The sequence below is a fragment of the Rhinopithecus roxellana genome, chromosome 3 (assembly GCF_007565055.1).
Source record: "Rhinopithecus roxellana isolate Shanxi Qingling chromosome 3, ASM756505v1, whole genome shotgun sequence".
Taxonomy (NCBI): domain Eukaryota; kingdom Metazoa; phylum Chordata; class Mammalia; order Primates; family Cercopithecidae; genus Rhinopithecus; species Rhinopithecus roxellana.
In genome coordinates, this window is record NC_044551.1 from 67566306 (window position 1) to 67592828 (window position 26523).

Consider the following 26523-nt stretch of genomic DNA (forward strand, 5'->3'; position numbering starts at 1 on the left):
GGTCCAACCGAATGGCTTGAGTCAACCACTTGACCACTTGGAGTCTGAATAGCCTCATCTATAAAAACGGGGCTCCCTTGATAAATTCTAATCAGATATTTTCCAGAATCCTCTCCCATCCCAGCTCCGGTCTCCCCCTTCAGCCCTCAGGTCGGCAGCCACTCACACTGACCGCCATTTGTGTCCCTCACAATGACACCAGCGTGGCCCTGCCTCCCTCCCGCGTGGCCCCGCCTCTCACCGCGCAGAGGTCCCGCCTCTCATCCCAAGGCCCCGCCTTCCTCCTGCTCTTCCCCGCTAAGGCCTGCCTTCCTCCCACGCGGCCCGCCTCTTTCTCCGCCAAGCTCCCGCCTTTCTCCTGCGCGGCCCACCTCTCTCTCGCCAAAACCCTGCCTCCCTCCCCCGTGGCCCCGCCTCTCACCCCGCAGAGGCCCCGCCTCTCATCCCAAGGCCCCGCCTTCCTCCTGCTCTTCCCCGCTAAGGCCTGCCTTCCTCCCACGCGGCCCGCCTCTTTCTCCGCCAAGCTCCCGCCTTTCTCCTGCGCGGCCCGCCTCTCTCTCGCCAAAACCCCGCCTTCCTCCTTCGCGGCCCCATCCCCTCCCACGCGGCCTTTTCCGGAACAGAGCCCACCCCTAGCCCATGCGAAGCGGCGGCCGTCGGCACCGCCCCCTCCGCGCTCCCGCGTGCCGCATCCCGCGTCGTCTGCCGCCGCCGCGCGCCTTCACCAACCCTCACCGCCGCCGCCGCCGCCGCCGCCGCGCTCGCTGGCTGGCCCAGTGCGGGCGGCGGGCTCCCGCCGGAGAAGACTGCCAGCGCCGTCGCCGCCGCCGCTTCGGCCCGGGCTCAGGCCCGGGCCCCGACCCCGTCCCGGGCCCCAGCGCCAGCCGCCCGCCCGATCGGGCGATGAAGTGTCACTATGAGGCGCTGGGGGTGCGGCGCGACGCCAGCGAGGAGGAGCTCAAGAAGGCCTATCGGAAGCTGGCCCTGAAATGGCACCCGGGTAGGTACCCGACCCGCAGCCGCCGCGGCCCCTCGGACAAGCCCGGCCCTCCCCGACTGTCCCTTCCCCGGGTCGGACTCCGCGGAGGCAGCAGAGAGCGATCTGGCGGCCTAGGAGCTCCTTGCCCGGCCCGGCCGGTGCCCGGCGCCGCCCCGCCCGCCTCGGTGGGCGCAGCGCTCCGCCCAGGCGCCCCCCGGTTCACACCCCATCTCCTCATACCCGCGACCCCGGTCCTGCATCGCCACTGTAGGGGGAAAACTGAAGTCCAGCGACCTCACCTGCTCCCGCTACCAGGTCGCAGACACCATGAGGAAGCAGTCGGGGACTCGGAACTCGGACCTGCCCCGGGCTTGCCCTTCCCTGCGTCCCTTGAAGCGCAGCCTCTCGGTGTTTTTCCTCGTCTGCCCTCCACTTCGTTCGGGTATCCCAGATACTTCAACCTGATGTATGGCTCCTTTCCTTTCTTAGTTAAGAAGTTAAGAGACGAGAGCTAGTAAAATATCTTTTAAATAGGGATGCAGTTTTTTCGCCTTTTTTTTAAATTTTAGTGGGCTGATTAAGCAGATCCTGTACTTCACTTTGGACATGATTCTGCCGAGGAAGAGTTTTAATCAGGCGGCTTCCCTAGTAAAATTTGTATGTTTACCTAGAAGTATCCTTCCTTTGGATGTATCATTGGACTATAATCCGGGCCTGTGTGACTTTTATGAAGTAATCTGATCTTCCAGGCTGGGAAACTTAGTAGTTGACGCTCAGCTTTTTGAAGTTCATATGAGGAGGTTTTCATATTTGCATTAATCAGTAAACACGGTTACAGAGTATCCAATATATGCAAGTCACTGCCCTCTACTAAGGAGATTTGGAAATGCTAACACAGGGATCTTAGAGTCTTTTTGGAAAACAACTTTCTGCTTTACACAAACGAAAAGTTAAATACAACTGGCCCCTAAAAAAAATCGCAATATACATAATTGGTGGTTAGATTAATAGAACAACTAATATATGCTCCAGGAATTCAGGGAGGGAGTTACTTTGTATTGAGTCTTCCCCTTCTCGGAGGAGTTTGGACTGGATCCTAGAGGAATGCAGTTTGGAAAAGTGAGCTCAACAGTATGGAGGATAGCATGGTGGAGGACAAAAGATGTTCCAGGGGACAGTTTGGCTGAAGATGGTGTTTATTGCAGGTCTGAAAAATAAGGATTAGGAGAGGAGTGGAAGGAAAGGCCGGGGATCCAAAGTCAAAAGGGAATGGCTATGCTTGATGTAATGAGAGATAGAGCTGTGGGTCTGTTACTTAAAGTTAGGTTTACCAACAGAGGCATGAAAAAATGTGATTATAAATGTATTAGAGCAGAAGTAAATGAACTGATGTTCATCATAGCAGAAAGTCAGAAGGTACAACCAAAATTAATAAATGTAAAAATAGTGTAGAAGTATATTCTTAGAGTTTGGGTTAGTGGTTAGTGTAGAAGCGTATTCTCAGAGTTTGGGTTGTTACTGTTAGACATCGAGTTAGGAATTAGAAGGAAGTTCGGAATTCCTTGACTTTCTAGGAGGGAAAGGGTAAATGAAGTAGAGAATGCTGTGACCAAAAGCGTATGTAATTTTCTGAAGAGTGATTTTAAATCAGATTGTATTTCTTGAATACAAGAGTAGTTTGAAATCAGATTGTATTTCTTGTAATCTTGAATATTAGGCCAACGACTGTGAAATTTGCTTCGCTAAATAAGGGAGAGTTGTGGCTGGTTTTATTAAGCTGCCATGGGAGGGTACTGTGAAGGCAACTGAGTGGATTGAAGAGGGCTGGAGACAGAAGTTAGGGAGAGTCCGCAGTGGACAGACAGGTAAGGGCCCAAGCCAGGCTCGGGGTCAGCAGGAGGGGGAAAGCTCCAGGGGAGGAGATGTTGGGAAGGAAAAATGACCAGATTTGGTGATTAATTAGAAATTAGTGCAAAGAAGAAGCATGCAAATATGACTAAAATATCAGTTAACTCCTGTGAAACCAAACCTGTTAGGAACTGAATGCAAATATCTTCTCTAAATATCATCATAATTTATGGCATCAGTGTGATGGTAACTGAGAATGGGCAGCAGGAAGCCCTAAAGAACCGTGGTCTATGGCTGCAAAACTATTTGTAGATAATATGTTGCTGTCATGTTTTCTTAAAACTTCTTAGGAAGGGTAGTATTGAGCTGTAGCTTAAAGAATTTTAGTGTGCTCTGGCCAGGTGCGGTGACTCATGCCTGTAATCCCAGCACTTTGGGAGGCTGAGGTGGGTGGATCACTGGAGGTCAGGAGATTGAGACCATCCTGGCCAACATGGTGAAACCCCGTCTCTACTAAAAACACAAAAATTACACGCAACTGTAGTCCCAGCTACTTGGGAGGTTGAGGCAGGAGAATAGCTTGAACCCAGGAGGCAGAGCTGAGCCAAGATCACGCCACTGCACTCCACCCTGGTGATAGAGTGAGACTCCATCTCAAAAAACAAAAACAAAACAAAACAAAAAAAAGAACTTTAGTGTGCTCCGTAGTCAATTCAAAATATTTTACTTTCTGAATGTATTAGTTGTCTATTGCTATGTAACAAATTACCAGTACCTCAGGGCTTAAGACAACAACAAAAACAGCAAGCGTATATTCACTATATGGACTCCCACAGTTTCTAAAGATCAGAATCTGGGAGCGGCTTGGCTAGATAATTTTGGCTTTCTCTCATTGTCTGAAAGAACCTGCTTCCAGCTCACCAACCACCAACTCATGTGGTTGTGGCAGGCCTCAGTGCCCTGCTGGCTGTTGGCCAGAGCCTCCTTCACCCCATGAGCTTCTCCATAGGCAGCCTGAGTTGCTCATGCTATGGCAGCTGGCCACTCCCAGAGTGATCAAGAGAGAGGGAAAGCCCAAGGTAGAAACTGCAGTCTTTTATAACCTCATCTCGGAAGTGAGGTACCGTTACTTCTGCCATCTCCTGTTGGTCACACAGACTAACCTCGCTGACACAGAAAGGACTGCACAAGGTGTGAATGCCAGGAGGCAGGGTGCTGTCTTGCAAGCTGGCTACCACCCTGAGGCAAGGACGCTTTCTGAATTCCGTGGTTCAGGAAGCACAGCTAAGGAAATAATAACTAATTAGTGTATATTTTTAAAACTGTATGAGATTTCTTTTGATATGCATTGATGAGAAAGAAAAAAAACAATGTGAGCACTAAACGTAATCTAGCACAAAATAAGTCTTTCTAGAACTGATTTTATTTATTTTCCTCCTTTTAAAAGTAAAATTTATACTACTCAGGATTTTCCATTTGTGGATATGCAGTTGACTTATTTTACTTTTATTTTATTTTGTTTTGTTTTATTTTATTTTATTCTGTTTTAGAGATGGAGTCTCGCTCTGACACCAAGGCTGGAGCACAGTGGTGCAATCTAGGCTGACTGCAACCTCTGCCTTCTAGTGATTCTCCCACTTCAGCCTCCCGAGTAGCTGGGACTACAGGCATGCGCCACCATGCTGGGCTAATCTTTTGTATTTTTAGTAGAAGTGGGGTTTCACCATGTTGAACACCAGACTGGTCTCGAACTCCTGACCTCAAGTAATCCACCCGCCTCGGCCTCCTAAAGTGCTGGGATTACAGTAGGCATGAGCAATCACGCCGGCCCAGTTGACTGTTTAGTGATGTACCAAAGCTTAGGGAAAAGCCTGAAATTTCTACTTAGGTTGATACGTTTAACAAATCTTGATTATTGACTGTTATACGGGGTCTCTCTGCTTTGCTCTAGTTGTTTGTCTTTGTTTTGTGCACTTCTCATCTGTTTATGGCACTTCTGATGAAAGAGGTCTTACTTAGATTCTGTCCTCTACGTTTTTGATTAACTAAATTTCTATGACTTTATTTTAACAGATAAAAATCTGGATAATGCCGCAGAAGCAGCTGAACAATTTAAATTAATCCAGGCAGCGTATGACGTGTTGAGTGACCCTCAGGAAAGAGCATGGTGAGCATCTCGCTGTCCTTCCCATCCTAGTTTATGATATTGGGAGCAATTATCAATATAGGTTGCTTTTTTTTCAAATTTAGTACATTAAATGGTTTTTGGTGTGTTCTGAAACATCTGTCACCTAGTCATCACATAAAATCTAATGTTTGGGTCAGAAGGAAACTTGGAAATGATTGCTCCAATTATCTGATTTCATAGGGGGTGAAACAGAAAGTTTGGTGATATCTTATCATTTTAATTTTGATACTTTAGGTGACTTCTCATTAAATACCCTTTGGTATATGACAGATTTACTGATATCAGACAGGAAGAATGTTTTCTTTTTTTTTTGAGACAGAGTTTTGCTATGTCACCCAGGCTGGAGTGCAGTGGCGCAATCTCAGCTGACTGCAACCTCCGCTTCCCAGGTTCAAGCGATTCTCCTGCTTCAGCCTCCTGAGTAGCTGGGACTACATGTGTGTGCCATCACACACCTGTATTTTTTTTTTTTAGTGGAGATGGGGTTTCACCATGTTGGCCAGGCTGGTCTCAAACTCATGACCTCAAGCAATCCACCCGCCTTAACCTCTCAAGTGCTAGGATTACAGGTGTGAGCCACTGTGCCCGGCCAATACAGTGTTTTAGTACAAGAATGGTAATCTTCAAAGCTACTTTATATGAATAAATTGAATTAAGCTTCTACATCTGTGACAGACATTGCTAATGATGGTCTGATCATTTAAAATAATTTCCAGATGAAAATTACTGTGTTTGAAGTTCTCAGTTTTCAGATTCTCAAATTAACTTTTTGCCACAAGGAAATAGGTTGTAAGCTTTGACATAACTGTGCAAGATCCTGCTCTTACAAAGAGCTACTGTGCAAATCATCTTTCTGTTAAACAGTGTATAGCACAGGTGGCTGTCAAGAAAGGCTGTAAAGAAAATTCTTATAAAATTGTGTTTTATAAGAAAATCAGAGAGAGGATCCTGAACATATCTCTACCCAAGGAATTTGGAGATCTGGTCTTGGAATTGCTTTTGCCTTCCTCTCAGAACTTCGAAATTCTTTCCTGACTTCCTTTTGCCTAGTCTCTTCTCAAGATCTTGGGTTGTTTTCTGATCCTTGGGATTCCTTTGTCTTTTTATTCAAAGCTCTTGCCTAGTAACTGTCTTTTTACCTGGAAGCAGTACCACGTAGTGGCTAGGAGCTGGTCTTCCCAATGTAGGAGACCTGCTTCTGAATTCTGACCTTGCTGGTTACTGGTTTTATGATCAAGGATGACAAATTACATAATATCACTGACTTCTATTTCCTCTTATATCAAATGGAGATAACAACTGCCTTTACAGAGTTATTATGAGAAGTAATTGTATGTGTGTGAAGCTCCTAGATTAAGTTGACATAAATATAGGGAGAGTCTTATTCTGGTGCATCTTGGTAAATTTCCAAATCACAGATGTGTAATGATTCTGTGGGCCAGATTTCCTATGTCCTGTTTTATGTTTCTTTCCTGTGGAAGTACAGGACTCAGAGACAGTCATGGAAATTCCTTGGCTTTTTAAATTCCCCTGTTCATGTGGGCTAGCATTGTATAATGTATCAGAAGTTGCAGGCCTAGTGAAAATTAACAGTTCTGTGAAAGATTATGAACTCTTTTCATGTTAACATTTCCTTAAAAGTTTTTGGTTATGGATTGGACATATCCACAACCAAAAATGTACAGTAATAATATTCAAAAGGAACAAGAAATCGTTTTGAATTCTTATTCAGCCTTCACTGATGATGCTAATTTTTGTTTTTCAGGTATGATAATCATAGAGAGGCCCTACTTAAAGGTGGGCTTGATGGCGAATATCAAGATGACAGCTTAGATTTGCTACACTATTTCACCGTTACCTGTTATTCTGGTTATGGAGATGATGAAAAGGTAAGATAAATGAACTCACCCTTAATTTCTTATCAAGTACTAAGACTCACATACAAAGAGAGTTCTTAAAACTATTCTGTAATAGAAAGTGAAGCAGTGTTCATTTTGAAAACTGAAGCTGCATTACCTTCATATTTAAACTGTCAGTGTATAAAAACCTCCAGTTGAAATCTAAATGTACTTTCAGGGACTGAACTTTGTCCCAAAATTCTTCAACATTAAAATTTTTCATTTTGTATTTTAAAATCTTATTCTGTGATTAGGCTGTGAAAGTGTTAAGAATTTGTTTTTGTTACTGTTTTTTTAGGGCTTTTACACGGTGTATCGTAATGTTTTTGAAATGATTGCCAAGGAAGAACTAGAATCTGTGTTAGAGGAAGAGGTTGATGATTTCCCAACTTTTGGAGACTCCCAGAGTGATTATGATACGGTAAAAGAAAAATGCATTGTGTTCTATAATTAGTATTTATCACTGTGCCATTTTTTAATTTAATTTAATTTTTTGAGATGGTCTCACTCTGTCACCTAGGCTGCAGTACAGTGGTATGATCATATCTCACAACAGCCTCAAACTCCTGGGCTTAATCCTGCCTCAGCCTCCTGAGTAGCTGGGAACATAAATGTGCATCATGACATCTAGCTAATTTGTAAATTTTTTTGTAGAGCTGGGGTCTTGCTAAGTTTCCCAGGCTGGTCTTGAACTCCTGGCCTCCCTCCTTGACCTCCTAAAAGATTGGGATTACAGTCATGAGCCACAGCTCCCAGCTTTCCATTTCCTTGTTTTAAAACAATTGGTTCTAGTTCTCTGACCTATCCCATGACCTCTCTTTGTCTCTCTTCCTTTCTGAAGTAGCTTTTGTATCTCTTGCAACCTTCCCTCTACTTTTCCTTTTTTATTTTTTATTTTAATTTTAATTTTATTTACTTATTTATTTTGTTTGAGATAGCGTTTCACTCCTGTTGCTCAAGCTGGAGTGCGGTGGCGCCATCTCAGCTTACTGCAACCTCAGCCTCCCAGGTTCAAGCGAGTCTCCTGCCTCAGCCTCCCAAGTAGCTGGGATTACAGGCACCCACCACCAATGCTCAGCTAATTTTTGTATTTTTAGTAGAGACAGGGTTTCGTCATGTTGGCCAGGCTGGTTTCAAACTCCTGACCTCAGGTGATCCCCCACCTCAGCCTCCCAAAGTGCTGGGATTACATGTGTGAGCCGCCATACCTGCTTTTCCCTTTTAATTTACTAATTATTTACTGATTATTTACTAATCACCATGGTCCCATCTAGTGATTAGTAAGGCTATTTTTATTTTCTCATTAGATTTATTTTGAAGAGTGATTTATTCTGGAAAGCCTTAAAAGTACTGTCTTCTCCAGTGATTAATAGAAGTGTTATATATGTGAAAAAAGAAAGCTAAAAGATGTTTTGCATCACTAATATTTACTGCTTTTCTAAAAAAAATTTAAAAGCCCAGAATTTAATCTGTTTTCTTTGTCGCTAGGTAGTCCATCCTTTCTACGCTTATTGGCAGAGTTTCTGCACTCAAAAGAATTTTGCATGGAAGGAAGAATATGATACACGACAAGCTTCAAACCGCTGGGAAAAACGAGCCATGGAAAAAGAAAACAAAAAGGTTCGGGACAAAGCAAGGAAAGAGAAGAATGAGCTTGTCCGTCAGCTGGTAGCTTTCATTCGTAAAAGAGATAAAAGAGTGCAGGCTCATCGAAAACTTGTGGAAGAACAGAATGCAGAAAAGGCAAGGAAAGCCGAAGAGATGAGGCGGCAGCAGAAGCTAAAGCAGGCCAAGTGCGTAGCGTGCGTGGGGCCCTCTTCTCAGTATCGGTGGGGGTCAGAGGCAGCACCAGAGGTACCTGACATGTTCATGATGGGTTCAGTCATCAGCCTGGCTTTATCCTGCTTTTTGTTCTTTTTTAAATTGTGGCATTGGATAGTGTTTTTTCATCTACTGTATAAAAATTATTAGTATTATTATTATTTTTGGGACAGAGTCTCGCTCTGTTGCCCAGTCTGGAGTACAGTGGTACGATCTCGGCTCACTGCAACCTCTGCCTCCAGGTTCAAGGGGTTCTGCTGTCTCAGCCTACCAAGTAGCTGGGATTACAGGCTTAATATGCCGCCACACCCAGCTAATTTTTGTGTTTTTAGTAGTAATGAGGTTTCACCCTGTTGGCCAGGCTGGTCTCCTACTCCTGGCCTCAGGTGATCTGCCTGCCTCAGCCTCCCAAAGTACTGGAATTACAGGCATGAGCCACAGTGCCTGGCCTAAAGTTTTTATTTGAATTGCATGTTTTCCTTCAGAGACCCTTTACATTTGAGAGATCCTTTAGACTCTTGTAAAATTTAATAATTTTAATTAATAACTAATGTTAATTTTATTCTTCCTCTATGCAAGGCTGTGTTCTAAGTGCCTTCCTCACAGCAATGCTGTGAAATAACTTATCCTCCTTGTTCTTTCAAGGAAACAAGGCAGACAGGCCTAAGATCACAGAGCCAGTAAATGGTGGAGGAATTGAACCTGAGAATTCTGACTCCACACTTTCCTGCTTTAGCCACCGTGCAGTACTGCCTTTTGGTCCCTGTACTCTGAGATACTCAGTTCATTTTAGTTCCTCTAAAGTTTTGTTGTTAAAAAGTTACTGTAAAAGCATTCTGTCGAGAGCATTATAGCATTCTTTTAAAAATTATTCACTTCTTAAGAATCCTAACTCATCCCACCCTCATATTTTGAAAATTAACACTTTACCTACACGACTTAAAATCGTCTGAAGATTTTTAATAAGTTGCTGAGTTACATGTTTCAAAACCTATTATCTACTGCTGGAGCAATTAAAATCAACCATGTAACAGGTAACAGGTTTAAGTGACTTTGCCTTGGTTTTAACTAAGCACAGCTTTTAAGTTTGTAAGCATGGATAGGTTGGGAGCAAGCTCTCTAGGGGGAATGGATTTCAAACCTAAGTAGTAAGTAAAAACCATGCAGAGGCATGCTTGTTGCTATGAGACTGTGCTGTATGTGTCCAGACTGGCGGAGCAGTACAGAGAACAGAGCTGGATGACTATGGCGAATTTGGAGAAGGAGCTCCAGGAGATGGAGGCACGGTACGAGAAGGAGTTTGGAGATGGGTCGGATGAAAGCGAAGTGAAAGAACATGAACTCAAAGATGGGGAGGATGGTAATGTTATTTTTATACAGTGTGTACTTCTAGCTGCGTAACATGACAAATGGCCATGTTTACAAGTGTGACTATTAAAGAAAACTCAATTAAGTGATAGGTCCAGTTTTAATAGTAACTATTTCTAGAAAAGCTGATATTGCATGAGAATCTATGTGTTGTGTATAAATTCTTCCTCTCCCTTGTGACTTTATAGAAGCGCTCCTCTTCGTGTGCCAAAATGTTGTTTTCTTTGCCGCTATCATTAGAGCACAGGTATTTGACTTCCTTAAAAGGCAAGGATTGGGCATTTTTGAGAATAGCTGTATATCTGATTTTCCCCACTGTCTCTATAAAATTGACCCAATTTTACCTTATCTACAAATGTGATTTTTCAGATTAGTAGCCCAAATGATAAAATGATAAACTTTTATTTATTCAAAGTGACTAGGAAGTGAAGTGTTTTATTAGTGAATCAGAAATAATACTTGTGAAAGTACTTTGAAAATTAAAAAGCACTCTATAAATGTGAGATGGCCTAATTTACATCAAGTTTTACAATTTATAGCGTGCTTTCACATACAAGATCTCACTGGATCCTCACACAATCCCCCTTACATGGAGGTTTTGCTCATGGAATTGTCTCTATTTTGCCGTTGTGGAAACTAGGACTCTGAGAAGCTATGAGATGTGCCTGAGAACGTATGACCATTTTTAGATCCAGAGTTTTTGCTTCAAATCCAGTATTGTTAACTATTTGATTGATTAAAATTTCACATATACGATATATTGAAAGTCTACAATACTGTAATGGAAAATTAACACCGTATATTAAACATTAACACTAGATAGGGTATATTTTGATCATTTATGATTTCAGTGAGATAGTCCTTCGGAATCATACTGACATCACTTATAAATAAGCAACATGTACATGGAAGAGATACCTTGAGATATTTATTGGTCCTATAATAAATCCCAAATGACAGTTTACCTGTTTGTTTCTTCAAAAATAGAATATGGGTTTGTGAAAATAATTTCAGTTGAGCTTTTTAGTCACTTGGTTTTTGTGGACTATACTGATAGTAATTACTCAGTTGTAATAAAGCCAAAAACTTTAAAGTTTATAATGTGAAACTTTACATGTAATATGTTAACTTATGGCCTATCTGTCTTATAGTGATGGAATGTTATAAACTAAGTTTATTAAGTATTTAAGAGTAAGTCACAGTTGTAAATGTGTTTGGACCAAATCTTGCTCAAGAGGTAAACTAAGAAAAGACCTTTGTTGAAAAAACTGCTTCATGGTAGATCTATTAAAGTGGGATTTAATTTTTTAAACTTAGCTCACATCCAAGACTTCAAGGATGTTTTAAATCTTCTTTTAAGTAGACTTAGGAGAAGAACTTGAAAGGGAAGGTGCTTTATTTGGAAGCCTTTCCTTATAGTACCGTGCTTCTTTTAAAAAGCTAACTCAAATCCTGATAGCATTTTTTTTTTTTTTTTTGGTAAAGAAATAAAAAAATTTAATTTCTAATTTATGTGCGAGTTTAGATCCTTACCAAAGAGATGAAATTTGTTAGCATATTTTAGATTTGTGCTCTGATCAAAAAGGTTTCTTACTGTAGGCTTCCCTCTTATAGGTAAAAACAGTGATGAGGCTGAGGACACTGAGCTCTATGATGAGCTCTACTGCCCAGCATGTGACAAATCGTTCAAGACAGAAAAGGCGTAAGTTTATTTATTTAATTTTATTTTATCATTTTGAGACAGGGTCTCACTCTGTCACCAAGGCTGGAGTGCAGTGGCACAATCATGACTCACCGCAACTTTGACCTCTTGGACTCAGATCATCCTCCCATGTCAGCCTCCTGAGTGTCTAGGGCTACAGGCACCTGCCACCATGGCCAGCTAATTTTTTTAATAGGTTGGTACAAAAGTAACTGTGGTTTTTGCCATAACTTTCAGTAGCAAAAACCGCAGTTACTTTTGCACCAACCTAGATATTTTCTGTGGAGATGGGGTTTTACCCTGTTGTCCAGGTTGGTCTTGAACTCCTGGGCTCAAGCACTCCACCTGCCTCAGCCTTTCAAAGTGCTAGGGTTACAAGTGTGAGCCACTGCATCCAGCTAAAAGGAGTAAGTTTAGTATCTTTGCACTTGTGTTTTCTTTTTTTTTTGAGACAGAGTCTCACTCTTGCCCAGGCTGGAGTGCACTGGCACGATCTCAGCTCACTGCAACCTCCACCTCCCGGATTCAAGCGATTCTCCTGCCTCAAGCTCCCGAGTAGCTGGGACTACAGATGCAGGCCATCGTGCCTGGCTAAGTTTTGCATTTTTAGTAGAGACAGGGTCTCACCATGTTGGTCAGGCTGGTCTCAAACTCCTGGCCTCGGGTGATCCACTTGCCTCGGCCTCCCAAAGTGTTGGGATTACAGGCATGAGCCACAGCGCCCGGCCCTTGTGTTTTCTTTTGAGTTGAAGTGTAAAACACTTTGAACGTTCTGAAAAGAATGTGCTTGTAGCAGTTGATAACTAGCCTCACATACTGTCTTGGGGGATTCCTTTCCAGCAGGGGAGGAAGAGGTATTTGTCCCTGCTGTTAAACCTGTTGTGCTGATTCTCACTCATCCCAGTATTCCTACGTAAGAGCTGCTTTTAAAACACATGCACTGTCTCCAGAAAGAAACATTGCTTGTTTTGGCAAAGAAGACACAGTCACATGGGCAAAAAGTCTAGACCATGTCTAATCATCTCCCTCCATTGTTGATGTCAGACTCGCTTCCCACCATCCCTGTCACATGCAGGCTGATGCTGCCAATAGAGGGACTTAAAACTTGTCCGGCCCGGAGTATCTTTGCTGAAGTGGAAGCACTTTATCTTAGGGGGACAATGATGAAGAGAGAAGTGTTAAAAAGGATACCATTATTGTAAAGGAGGGAGGAAAGAACATGGGAGAAAATGAGAGTAGAATCAGCAAGGGAAAAGTAGCAAAATGGGCAGTCAGAAAGAAAGGAGGCCAAAGGATGAGAATGGGGCTGTGAGAGTCATAAATGGTATTACCATATGACCTCAGGGAGAAATAACGGAGTAGTAAGGGAAGGGGAAAGGGGCAGAAAAATTAGAAACAAGCAAGAAAAAAGTCAACAATGAAGGAGATTTGAAATTTTTTTTTATTTGGAAATAATGACACACTTAAAGGTGAATTGCAAGAAGAGAATACAGTGTGTCTGATTGACCTGTTACTAACATTTTGCACCATTTGCATGTCCTCTTTCTCTCTGCACATTCACACACACGCAGTTTTTTTTCTGAATAATTTGAAAGTAACTTATATATATAGTGTTCTCTAAATACTCTAAATACTTCACTATATCTTTAAGAATAAGGTTATTCTTGCCGGGCGCAGTGGCTCATGCCTGTAATCCCAGCACTTTGGGAGGCTGAGGCGGGCAGATCACCAGAGGTTCAGAGTTTGAGACCAGCCTGATCAATATGGATAAACCCCGTCTCTACTAAAACTACAAAACTAGCTAGGCGTGCTGGCACATGCCTGTAATCCCAGCTACTCAGGAGGCTGAGGCAGTAGAATCACTTGAACCCGGGAGGTTGTGGTGAGCCAAGATCGTGCCAGTGCACTCCAGCCTAGGCAACAAGAGCGAAACTCTGTCTCAAAATAAGAAAAAAGGGTAAGGTTATTCTCTTATGTAACCATGCTACAGTGATCAAATAAAAGTAATTATTAACATGAATATAGTATTTTTATCTAGTTTACTACCTGTATTCCAGTTTTGCCAATCAATTGTTTATTAATATAAAATTTTCTCCACTTCAATACAGAATGCAGTCTAAGATCAGTAATCTGGAATAGCTTGTCTTTTTTATGCTGTTTACATTTTAGAAGTATATTGTTTCTTTAAAATACTTTTTTCATTGAATTCTTCTCATTCTAGGTTTGTGCATTTCCTCATGATTAGATTCAGGTTATGCAGCCCCAGGTGGGACGCTGCACAAGCGTGTTGTGCTCTCAGGGATTCATAGCTGGAGACATGTAAAGTCCTTCTGCCCCTCATTTGTCATGATAATTTTCATCACCCAATCAAGGTGTCATCTAATTTTACTACTATACTACTAATTTTACTATAGAGTTAGTATTTTTTCCCTTGCAACAAGTTTTCCCTTGTAACATGTTTAATCTGTGAGGAGACACTTTAAAACTATGCAGATATCGTGCTTCTCATAAAAGTTTTCCTTATAACTTTGGCATCTGTTGATGGTTTTAGCTTGCATCAGTATTTTTTTTTTTTTTTTTTTTTGAGGCAGAGTCTCTCTCTGTCACCCAGACTTGAGTACAGTGGTGCGATCTTGGCTCACTGCAAGCTCCACCTCCCGGGTTCACGCCATTCTCCTGCCTCAGCCTCCTGAGTAGCTGGGACTACAGGCGCCCGCCAGCACGCCCGGCTAATTTTTCGTATTTTTAGTAGAGACAGGGTTTCACCGTGTTAGCCAGGATGGTCTTGATCTGACCTCATGATCTACCCACCTCAGCCTCCCAAAGTGCTGCGACTACAGGCGTGAGCCACCACGCCCGGCCACATCAGTCTTTTTTATGATAGTTGCAAAGTGATGCTTTTCCAGTGCCAGTGCCCCCTCCAGTTTTTATCTGTTAGCACTTGGCCTTTTGCTGTCAACTGGAGCCTTCCCTTTTATCCATTTATCTGTCTATCATCAGTTTGAATTTATGAATTTTTTTCAGTGTTTCATAATTCATTACCGACCTTTTCTTGCTCAAATTTTTTCAGAATTGGTTAGTGAGCATTCCTTCAAGCCAGTTCTTGTGTCCTTTTGACATGTGCCTCTATCTTTTTTGGAGGACTTACTTTCAGACACAAGATCTTCCAGTATCTATCTCCAGGGCAGCTTGGTCTCAAGGAGAATTGTAGTGGGAAAGAAAAATAGCAACTAAAACTATAATAACAAAAGCCTAAACAGATGAGATGAAGTAGATAGTTGACAAAGGTTCCTCCTTTTTAGTTGATATAACTCTTGTAGCTTATGTTGTCAGCTCTGTTTTGTGGAATGCTTTTTAGTTGCCTGTAGGTGTGCTAAGTCAGACATTGCCAGCAGGGTTTTGAACAGAGGGGTAGAGAAGTGTCTAAACTTACATTACTGTGGTGAGAGTGAGGAAGGAGACCTCTCCTGAGAAGGTGAAAAGCAGCTGATGAAAAAGCAAGAGGCAGTAAACTGCTCTTGTATTTCAAGCCCTCCCACCACCATTTCTCTATTCCAGGGGGCTCTTCATTTTAACATTAGAATGTGTGTTTTCTAATTTCCCAGTGATCCCTCCAAGTGTGTGGGATGGCCTGGAACGTAAAAACACTTAGCAAATACTTAGCAATTAAAAGGAAACGATGGAGGAAGCTTTAAGAATTGAAAAATCAAGATAATAAGTAGAGAATTTGACCAAACCTCCCCCTGCCAACATTCCCCCATCCCCAGAAAGGAAGAAAATGTATGTAGATAAAAGGACAGAGAAAGACAGGGAAAGCTGTGGTACTAGAAGAAAGAGTATGACCCCGAGCTTCCAGTGTGCTTACTACCGGAGGAATCCTGACACGTTCTGTTTCTCTGTATAAAATCATGAACAAATAAAAAAAAGAAAAAAATTTAAAGTAAATAAATAAAATAAAATCATAAACGTTTTGCTTAGTGGGAAAAAAGCAAATTTTATCTTGGTTGCAGTTATCCAGCAACATTATCTGGACACCTGAACTAATTTTAGCGCAGCTGCTCACGTCAGATTGCTCTTTCAGCATGAAAAATCACGAGAGGTCAAAGAAGCATCGGGAAATGGTGGCCTTGCTAAAACAACAGCTGGAGGAGGAGGAAGAAAATTTTTCAAGACCTCAAATTGATGAATATCCATTAGATGACAGTTCTGAGGAAGAAATGGAAGATGCACCAAAACAAAAGTACTTCTAAATATTAAATGTCACTAGAAATACTTATCACATTCAGAGATTGCATTTAAAGGTTTTGTTTTGTTTTTTTTTTTAGATGGAGAATTGCTCTGTTGCCCAGGCTGGAGTGCAGTGGCGCAATCTCAGCTCAGTGCAACCTCCAACTCCCGGGTTCAAGCGATTCTCCTCCCTCAGCCTCCCAAGTAGCTGAAACTACAGGCACACACCAGTAAGCCCAGCTAATTTTTGTATTTTTAATTGAGACAGGGTTTCACCATGTTGGCCAGGCTCGTCTTGAACTCCTGATCTCAGGTGATCCACCTACCTCGGCCTCCCAGAGTGCTGGGGTTACAGGCGTCAGCCACTGCGCCCGGCCTTAAAGTCTGTTTTATCCCAAGGAAGTTACTCTGTTATGCTAATATTGTCTCCATATTTTCTAGTTCATGGAACTTTATAGTGTTGAAGTGGATACAAACAGAATGTCAACTATAATATTTATAGAACATATTATCACTATATTAAAAGCAGTTTTTATTCCTGGCAATTGATATGCTAATTACTATCCATTGAACTACAGCCTTTTGTTATTCTCTAAAATGACAATGTGAATACTTTATTTTCCTTTTAATGCTTTATAATATTAAATATTTTTAATCTTTTACTTCTATTTTACTACTTTATCACTAGTGTTTCAATTTTTTTTTTTCCACTTAAATCTTCACAGAGTCAAGTATTTGACATTTCGATTTATATTTGCTCTTAGGCTTTCTAAAAAACAGAAGAAAAAGAAACAGAAACCAGCACAGGTATGTTAGAAAGGTTTTGTTAATATTAAATGCCAACTATAAAATTGCAGTGCTCTTATTTATTCAGTGTCATCTGTATTAAGGAGAGAGACATAATTTTATGTTGGTTGTAAGCTTGATTAAAAGGAATTGGAAATATTTTCCTTTTTTAGTGCTTCCCTCCCTTGTATGTATGTAATAACTAACTTAATTATGACTACCAGTGTGTTTAACAGGTATGCATGTAGAATTCCCCTGGTATGAATTAGCTGAGTTTTCAGTATTAAAAATCTGAATACATCTCACAAAAGGGCTTTTAAGTCAAGATAGCAATTAAAGTCTTGAAATAGGAAAATCTGGGATTGGTCATTTTTTTATCTAAGTTTATTTCTGCCAACAACATAAACATTGCAAAAGGAACATTTGGTTAGAAACTTGTAATGATTATGAGTCTTGAAAAAATGTTTCTATTTTTCTGAAGTTTAAAGTAATTTAAATATTTCACAGCTGAAATCCAAATTTATTATCTTAAGGACTATTTTTAAATAAAATGGTATTATGTTGTTACACCTATAAAAATAAAGTGAACTTGTCCATTTTACCAAGGATATTTGGTTTTATGCCATTTTAGTATAATCTAGTTATATTAACTTACATTAAGTATTAAATATTTTTAATAAAATGCATTAATGCTTTTTAATAAAACTTTAGATTTGACTTATTTATCCAAATGGTTATAATAATATATTTGATAGTCTTTTTAAAATCAGTTTCCTATTCCAAAAATGATACATAACACATGAGTTAATCACTTAAAATTGTAATTTGGAACTTTTTGCTTCAGTTATAAAACCACATAGCAAATGTGTGTTCTTTTTATAAATTGACGCCTACCGTTATCCATCCACACACCTTATAATTATTAGTTTGGAACACTTTCTCTTTCCTTTGCGTATGTCAGTACCACTACAGTAAGGAAAAAATAAATGGAGAGAGATTTATATTTAACCTGAGCCTGTATTACCTTGATTAATGGAGCATAGATTCTATTGATTGCAACCATAAACACATATATTAGTATTTTCTTACTGGTGAAAATGCTTCAAATGAACACCCCATTGTTTCTCGCAAAAGCTGTATTCCTTTAATAGCATCCCTCGTTTATGATTCCTGATTGTAGCAAGTTCAGACCTAGCTTGATGTAGCACTTTTCCTGATATTTTCTAAGATCTTTTTGAAGGGAAGGGCAGTGTGGAGACATGTACTGATAGATTTAAGAGCAGATGGCAGCAAATAATGAGTATCTTGAAACTTGAGACTGGGAAAGTTTTCCGTATGGCCAGAAAAATTCCGTAAACAACAAGGATTATACAGGAAAACCCTCCCAAATTAAAACTGAATGTAAATAGAAACAAATGACCCTGACTGACAGGAAAGAAAATTTAATTCAGGTAACTCAAACATAGTACTCTGACTGAATACGTTCCATGGGATATAGTTGAAAGATAAAATTAACTGCCAAAAAAGTAAGTCCTGAATTTGGTATTTTTTTTGGTGGTATTGGTGTGGTATTTTTGAAAGTAAATGAATAATATTTTCACCAATTTCATAGGAGGCATTGTCACTATTGAATTTTTTTTTTGATATGCAGAAAATTTGAAGTATTATGTAGTTAAATTTTTCTGTTCTTTGTTGATCTGTATTTAATGTTGTGTCTAAGAAAATGATGCCAAGACCCATGTCGTTTCTTTCCCCTATATTTTTTCTAAGAGATTTGTTAGTTATTTCTTATGTGTAAGTATTTTATTTAAAATATTTTTTGTATGTGATTCAAGGAGAGGATCCAGCTTTATCAGTGTAGATACGTAGTTTTCAACATTTTTTTTTGAAGTGATTATCTTTTCTCTATTGTGTGCTCATGGCAACTTTGTGGAAGATCATTTAATCATGTACAGAAGAGTTCATTTCTGTGCTCTATTCTGTTCTGTTATCTGTTTATCTGTCTTTGTGTCAGTACCACATTGTTTTTGTTATTGTAGATTTTAATATGTTTTGAAATCAGGAAGTATAATGCCTCCTCTTTTTCGTGAGTGCTTGGCTAGTTATAGTTTATAATCAAATTTAAAAATTTTAAACAATAGGTCTGTAAAAAAAATCCTGTGCTATTGGGATTTTTATAGAAATTGAATTTGTTCACAATGTAGGTTGTATTGACATCTTAAAAAAATTAAATTATTTGACCCTTGACCCCCCCCATAAAAAAGGAATTAAATGAATAAATTGTTGCTGGGAACCATATTCTTTTTGTGGGAAGAGGGAAATACAAACAGAGAGAGAAAGAGGAGAAGAAGAATATTATGGAGTTGGACTGAAGTGGAGACGTTGGTATGAGCCCATGATTTAAAGAAAGTAAGTGTGTGAGCAGTGTGCATTGTGAGGACCTTGAAGCAGTGACACCCCTAGCATTGAGCACACCTAGTGCACATGTATTGGTTTTTAAGTTCCCTTTTCCTTGAAAAGGAAACAGGCTTGATCTTTGGAGAACTAGCAGATTAAAGGGCTGAGACTGGGAAAGCAGAACATGAGCCTAGAGGGTCTTAGACTAGAAACTAAGGAAGTGCTCAAAAACTGATAGGGATACATTAGAAATACTCAAGAGCCAGCTTGCGGGGCCAGCCAATTTGGGAAAATTTGAGTCATCAAAAGGAATAAAGGTAATAGATCTTCATACATTGCATTTGTTAAAAATAAATTTATGTATCTATATTGACTTTTAAAAGAGTGAGAGTTGGCCAGGCGTGGTGGCTCACACCTATAATCTCAGCACTTTGGGAGACAAAGGCGGACAGTTCACAAAGTCAGGAGTTCGAGATCAGCTTGGCTAACATAGTGAAACCCCATCTCTACTAAAAACACAAAAATTAGCTGGGCGTGGTGCCACGCGCCTGTAATCGCAGCTGTGGAGCCTGAGGCAGGAGAATCGTTGGAACCCTAGAGGCTGAGGTTGTAGTGAGCTGAGATCACGCCACTGCACTCCAGCCTGGGAAACAGAGCAAGACTCCGTCTCAAAAAAAGAGTGGGAGTTGGAGAAAGGAGATGGGAAAGCTGTATTATTACGGGAGAATATTAATTAGTACAAGTGCAAATGACAGAAGTAATAGAGGGAGAAAATCACTCTTCTACATCCACCAGTATATAAATGTTTCAGGCAAAAATCGTGAATAGATGCCAAGTATATTCAGTAAATGGTTATGGGGACAGGATATTCACATAGTCTCAGCGTCACACTCTAGAGATTACTTATTAATTAAAAAAGGGAAAATGTACTTTATAGTTGAAAAATCTGGCAATACCACCCCAACCAAATGATCAAACTTATTATCACTGAAAAATGTGACAAACGCATTTTGCTTCCTGGGATTATAGTATTATGCTAGAAATGTTTAACCTGAATCTGATCATTTGGAAACAACCAAACAAAGTCAAATTATGGGACACTCTACAAAACATCAAATTGTCAACATCATGAAAGACAAAACAAAAAAGTGGGGGAACTGTTCTAAAATAAAGGAGATTAAAGATACTTGACAACTAAATGCAACATGTGATCCCTGATTACACCCCCTATCCTGTATGTCCCAATAGGGGAAAAGGATTAATTGGTAAATTTGAATGTGGGTTGTGTAACAGATAATATCAGCATTAGATTCTTGAGTGTGAGTATTGTGCCAGAGAATGTTTTGATTCTTAGGATGTACCTGGCAGAGATTCATATCTGCCTGCAAGCTCACTTTCAGATGGCTTGGGGGAAAAAGTGTGTGTTGGGAGAGAGAAGAGGTGGAGAGAGCGAGCACAAATGTGCCAAAATGTTGCTTGAAAACAGACAGGTACACTTAGGATAGGTTTGCCCGGTGTCTTTCTTGTTTTTTTTTTTTTTTTAGACGGAGTCTTGCTCGGTCGCCCAGGCTGGAGTGCAGTGGCTCAATCTCGGCTCACTGCAAGCTCCGCCTCCCAGGTTCACACCATTCTCCTGCCTCAGCCTCCCATGTAGCTGGGACTACAGGCGCCCGCCACCGCACCCGGCTAATTTTTTATATTTTTAGTAGAGACAGGGTTTCACCGTGTTAGCCAGGATGGTCTCGATCTCCTGACCTCGTGATCCGCCCGTCTTGGCCTCCCAAAGTGCTGGGATTACAGGCGTGAGCCACCGCACCCGGCCCTCTTTCTACTATAATGCCTGTTTGTTGTTGCCGTTGTTTGTGACTGTAGAAAAATAGTTGCTCATTGCTTATCATTTGGAAATATGGAAAAGTATCATCCTTAATTTTACCTGTAGAGATTACTTAATAAAGAATTAAATTGTGGTTACAATTATGTATAATTTTCTCTCCTGCTTTTGCTAATATGTTGTATTTTTTCACATAATTGAATATCTTTGGAAACATGATACTTAAGCACTTCAGAATTTTTCTTCATATATTCAGCCATTCACTTTTTGAACATTTGGATTGTTTTCAGATTTCTGCTAATTTACTATCTCTGTAATGAGCATCCATGTTCTTAACTTAGCTGCTTCCCCTTTTTATTTCCCGAAAGTATAACTATTTGGCAACATAACATAAAAAACTAGTAGTAGTAGATTTATTTTGTAATGGCATATACGTTTTATTACCTAGAATTATGATGACAATTTCAATGTAAATGGAACTGGAGAAGGAGTAAAGCTTGATCCAGAAGATACTAACTTAAATCAAGACGGTACCAAAGAATTGGAAGATAGTCCCCAGGAAAATGTCAGTGTCACAGAGATCATTAAACCATGTGATGATCCAAAAAGTGAAACTAAAAGGTAAGTCAAAGTTGCATATTATTTGTAAATTACCGAATATTGATAGTAAGGATATAGCTTTTCATATATCAAATAAAATCTTCTTTCCCATGACTGACCAAGTAATTTAGATGTATCTGTACATATTTGCATATAGATACACACACATATGTATACAGATGAAGAGCATTGAGAAGAGGATGCTAGAGGAATGTGCCCACACACATCTCAGCAGCATGGCCAAAATCAGAAAGATGTCACTTTGATCCAGTTCTTGTTTCCCTTATCCTGCTGTGTTGCTGATTTTGTCGTGGATCATTAACCCTTGACCCTCACATGAGAACAAGACTCCTGCTGCCTCCCTGGAGTGTTACTAACCAAATCTCCATGCTCATGACAGCAGCTTTTGCTGGGCCCCACTATGTTGTGAGGATGCATGGCAGCAGCTGGGGCCCTTCCTGCTTAGAGGAGCCCTGGACTCTTGGTGCTGCACAAGGCCATGGTGTGGCCTAGGAGGAGGTCTCACTCAAGGGAGGTAGCCAGTCCTGTCCTCTCCTTCCTCTTCTTGTCTGATTTTCTTTTCCCCATCCTCCTCGGTTCCTCTAGAACAGAGAATCATTTCTTATTTCTTGAGGAAAGATCTGATAGCGAGGAGCTTCAGGTTTCTGTCATTACAGAACCCTGAAAAGAATTAAAGTGACAGAGCCAAGTGGGAGCATGAGGTAAAAATGCTAACACTGGAGCAACAGTGATGGGGTGGCGGAGTGTGTGTACTTTCGGGTTTAAGGCACTTAGGGGTTTAAGGAAGGAGGAAACAGATGTGACTGACGCCTACGATATGGCTCTGGCTATAGAAGAAATTATATAAAGAACTGCACAAACTGGTCATGTTGAAGCTTTGAAGAACTTTGGAGAGTAGAAGCCTAGAAGGGGAAATTCATATTTATTTCACTCTGACACCAGGTGTTTGTTCCCTTTCTGCTAATGGGGAAACTGAATTTCAGGTTAATTGTCCAAAGACAAAAGTTGTTGAGTTAGAAAGGCTGACACTTCATTCCACCTGCCTGACGACTTGAAGGCACCCAGATCATCTGGCTCCACGGAGCCTGTGTGTCCTGTGGGATGGGCACAAGGGTGGGCCAAGAGGTGGGGCTATGGGCCTCTGAACCCCTTCTTCATCTAAAACTAAAATTTTTCACTTGTTTTCCATGTTACTTCTTTTTTTTTTTTTCAGAGATGGAGTCTTGCTCTGTCACCCAGGCTGGAGTACAGTGGCACAATCTCGACTCACTGTAATCTCCGCCTCCTGGGTTCAAGCAATTCTCCTGCCTCAGCCTCCCGAGTAGCTGGGACTACAGTCTTGCACTGCCACGCCTGGCTTTTTTTTTTTGTATTTTAGTAGAGAGAGGGTTTCACCGTGATACCCAGGCTGGTCTCAAACTCCTGACCTTGTGATCTGCCTGCCTCGGCCTACCAAAGTGCTGGGATTACAGGCGTGAGCCACCGTGCCCAGCCTCCATGTTACTTCTACATGAGAATTGGTCTGGGGAGGAAGAAAGGTTCTCAGACTTGGGCAACCTCTGATATAGTTCAGCTCTCTCATTTCACTGATGTGAGAAAAGGATTCAGAGAATTCAAGTGACTTCTTCACAGCTGCAGCATGGCAGGGCTAAGATAGATACATTACACCCACCACCCTCCCCACACTACTCCTGTCCCCTGGATCCAGGGCCTTTATGCTGGGCTCCTCTGCTGCTTCTCTGGAGTGGTGTGGATACTGGCCACCTACTGAGACATGTTTTTTAAAAAAATTGTGTGTGTATGTGTGTGTGTGTGTAATATTTTTTAAAAATAAAGGTCTTAGATATCAGCTTCAGAGATGTAACTGTCTTTCATAATATAAGTGATGTTTGCCAGGAATATTATCCTAAATTTGTTAGACATATTTGTGTCATATCTGTGATGATAGTTTGAAAATTAGTATGTATTATTTGTTGCCTTTTATGCCATTGTATCCTTTTCTTGATGTTTTTAAAGCTGGCTGAATCCTACACAATATGTTACACTCCTAGTCTGCATCTTTTAAATGCACGGGCCATTTAACTTAACACAGACCACTGGCCTCTGCTTGAAGAACAGTATGCCTATAAACCGGAAGCATTACCATAACTTACTCATTGTAACCCATCTTGTCTGTTCTGTACAGTATAGTTGGACCCAGATTTTCACCCTATGAATTTGGTTAGCACAAATGAGGGAAAGTATGAAATGCCTAAGGAAAATTGAAATTCATGCAGGAGATGAGTAGAGGAATGTTCAGCAGTTCAAGCAGAATAAGAGGAACCCAGCTACATCATTTCTGATCTAAATGATACGGTGGGGAAAAACCATCATATCAACATAAAGGACATAATTTTTAAATAAAAGTAAATTCCTTACATTGAGCAAATTTAATTTTATGAAAAATGTATTACAGAGTCTTTGTTTCACTCATTTCTCTGTGCAACTATTGAAATGTTTGTTAGACTGGATCACGTTCAAGAAGTTTAAAAATATTAGGCCTGGCATGGTGGCTCATGCCTGTAATCCCAGCACTTTGGGAAGCCGAGGCGGTGGATCACGAGGTCAAGAGTTTGAGACCATCCTGACCAATATGGTAAAACCTGTCTCTACTAAAAAATACAAAAATTAGCTGAATGTGGTGGCACGTGCCTGTAGTCCCAGCTACTCAGGAGACTGAGGCAGGAAAATTGCTTGAACCTGGGAGGCAGAGGTTGCAGTGAGCCAAGATCACGCCACTGCACTCGAGCCTGGCAACAGAGTGAGACTCCATCTCAAAAAAACAAACAAAAAGAAGAAGTTAATGTTTTTGGGAACCACACTTCATGTCAGATCATTTATGATTACTGTTGGTTGGTTATGAAGATGGTTTGCTTCTTTAAATGGAGTATTGAGTGCTTTGTGCTTTTTTTTTTTTTTTTCTGAAACAGAGTCTTGCTCTGTCACCTAAGCTAGAATGCAGTGGTGTAATCTTGGCTCACGGCAATCTCTGCCTCCTGGGTTCAAGTGATTCTCCTGCTCCTCCTCCCGAGGAACTAGGATTACAGGTGCCTGCCACCACCACGCCCAGCTAATTTTTTGTATTTTTAGTAGAGACGGAGGTTTCACCATGTTGGCCAAGCCGGTCTCAAGCTCCTGACCTCAAGTGATATCCCCGCCTTGGCCTCCCAAAGTGCTGGGATTACAGGTGTGAGCCACTGCGTATGGCAGTGCTTTGCTTTTTATGAAAACACTGTATAAAACATTCAGAGATATTTTAAGAACCTTGTTTTAACTTTGTTTCAACTGTTTTAAGTAAATTCCTTAATTTTTATGCCAAATTTGATATTCAGTTTGATTTTTGAAGTTGCTTTTTAAAGCTGTTCATTTGAGATGTAAAGATTATTTAAATTGCCTTTAAGATTAATGAATTAACCTTTAAAGTGCATTTCACTTTTTTGAGTGTTCTTTAGAGCACTCAAATAATGATGATTAAAAGGAGTACGTTATTTTTTGATTATGCTGAATTATTTATTTTCCAGTGTTCCTAAACCCAAAGGAAAGAAAACCAAAGATATGAAAAAACCTGTCAAAGTACCTGCTGAACCACAAGCAATGGTAGGTCAAAATCATATTCGTATCTCTTTAGCATGTCTTGCTGTTTAAGCAATATAATGATCTAAAGATGGAAATGTGTATTTGGTGAGTCATTCCCCAAAGAACCTGCAAAGACGTGGATCCATCAACAGTTTTGTTTGATAAAGGTAGAATTTGTATATATAGTGTATCTTTTTTTTCATTAAAATAAAAAGAAGCACATTAGAAATGCTTGACTGTACCAGAACAGTTACTGTTGCTTTCTGTTACTTTTCAATATAAAGCCTTTGTGATAAGAATTACGTGTGTCAAGTTCTGGAGATTACTTGTGAAGCATAAACTCTTCCTCCATTCTAGTCCATGGGGTACATGCTATTGAAAGTCTCAGGACCCTTAAAGTTAATCATGTTGATTAGTGGGATTTAACCTCCAAGAACATCTGCCTTTGTTGGACCTGTTTATTAGCTGTACACTCTGTTAAAACATCTTTATTTTACAATTGTTTGATGCTTAATCTTGACATTAAAACCTAAAACACTACTTTTACGTGATAATGCTTACTTTTATTTATGATTTTTTGCCCTTCTCAGAGTGATGTTCTAATCAGCTGTACAACCTGCCATAGTGAATTTCCATCCCGGAATAAACTTTTTGACCATCTAAAGGCCACAGGTCATGCAAGAGCACCTTCATCATCATCTTTAAACAGTGCAACAAGTAGTCGAAGCAAGAAAGAGAAACGTAAAAACAGATAGAGATTCTGCCTGTGCTTTTGTTTGACTGTCTCTAGATTTTGAAACCAAAAAACTGAACTGAAATCATCTAAAGAGTTAAAATTTCAGTGATCTGCAATTAATTACATTGTGGAAGATTATTTTTTATCTTGTAAAAACATTTTTTTGGTTTAATATATATTTTTAAAACATTTCACTAGTGATTGAATTCTACTTTTGCCATCTGAATTGACTTGAATGTCTTAAAACAGGTAAATACTGTAAAGTGTATATTCTTGATGTTTGTTGGCTCATGTGGACAGAAATGTACAGGGAGAATTACATTATTTTAACACATAGAAGTGCTCCTTTCTGCTTTATTTTGTGAATTTCACGTGACTTTTACTTAATGCTTTTGTATTTTGTTAATCCTTCATAATATGTGAAAAACTCGGATCTTTTAAAAAGCATCACAGATCATTTTTCCACATGACACTGGATCCGATTTTAAAAATTATTTTTAAATAAC

General features: G+C 40.4%; 1 protein-coding gene across 2 annotated transcripts; it reads left to right on the forward strand.

The window, feature by feature from the left end:
- Window positions 1-666: 666 nt before the first annotated feature.
- On the forward strand, window positions 667-26523 carry DNAJC21 (DnaJ heat shock protein family (Hsp40) member C21). Of its 2 annotated transcripts, XM_010384091.2 has the most exons (12): window positions 669-1000; window positions 4901-4994; window positions 6781-6904; window positions 7212-7334; window positions 8402-8706; window positions 9943-10094; window positions 11717-11804; window positions 15886-16044; window positions 16796-16838; window positions 21494-21666; window positions 25227-25302; window positions 25872-26523. In XM_010384091.2, the coding sequence occupies exons 1-12, from the start codon at window positions 904-906 to the stop codon at window positions 26034-26036; spliced, it is 1599 nt and encodes a 532-aa protein (XP_010382393.1). In that variant the 5' UTR covers window positions 669-903; the 3' UTR covers window positions 26037-26523. The 2 variants fall into 2 exon arrangements, with proteins under 2 accessions (XP_030783603.1, XP_010382393.1); XM_030927743.1 differs by lacking the exon at window positions 15886-16044 and having other exon boundaries at window positions 667-1000.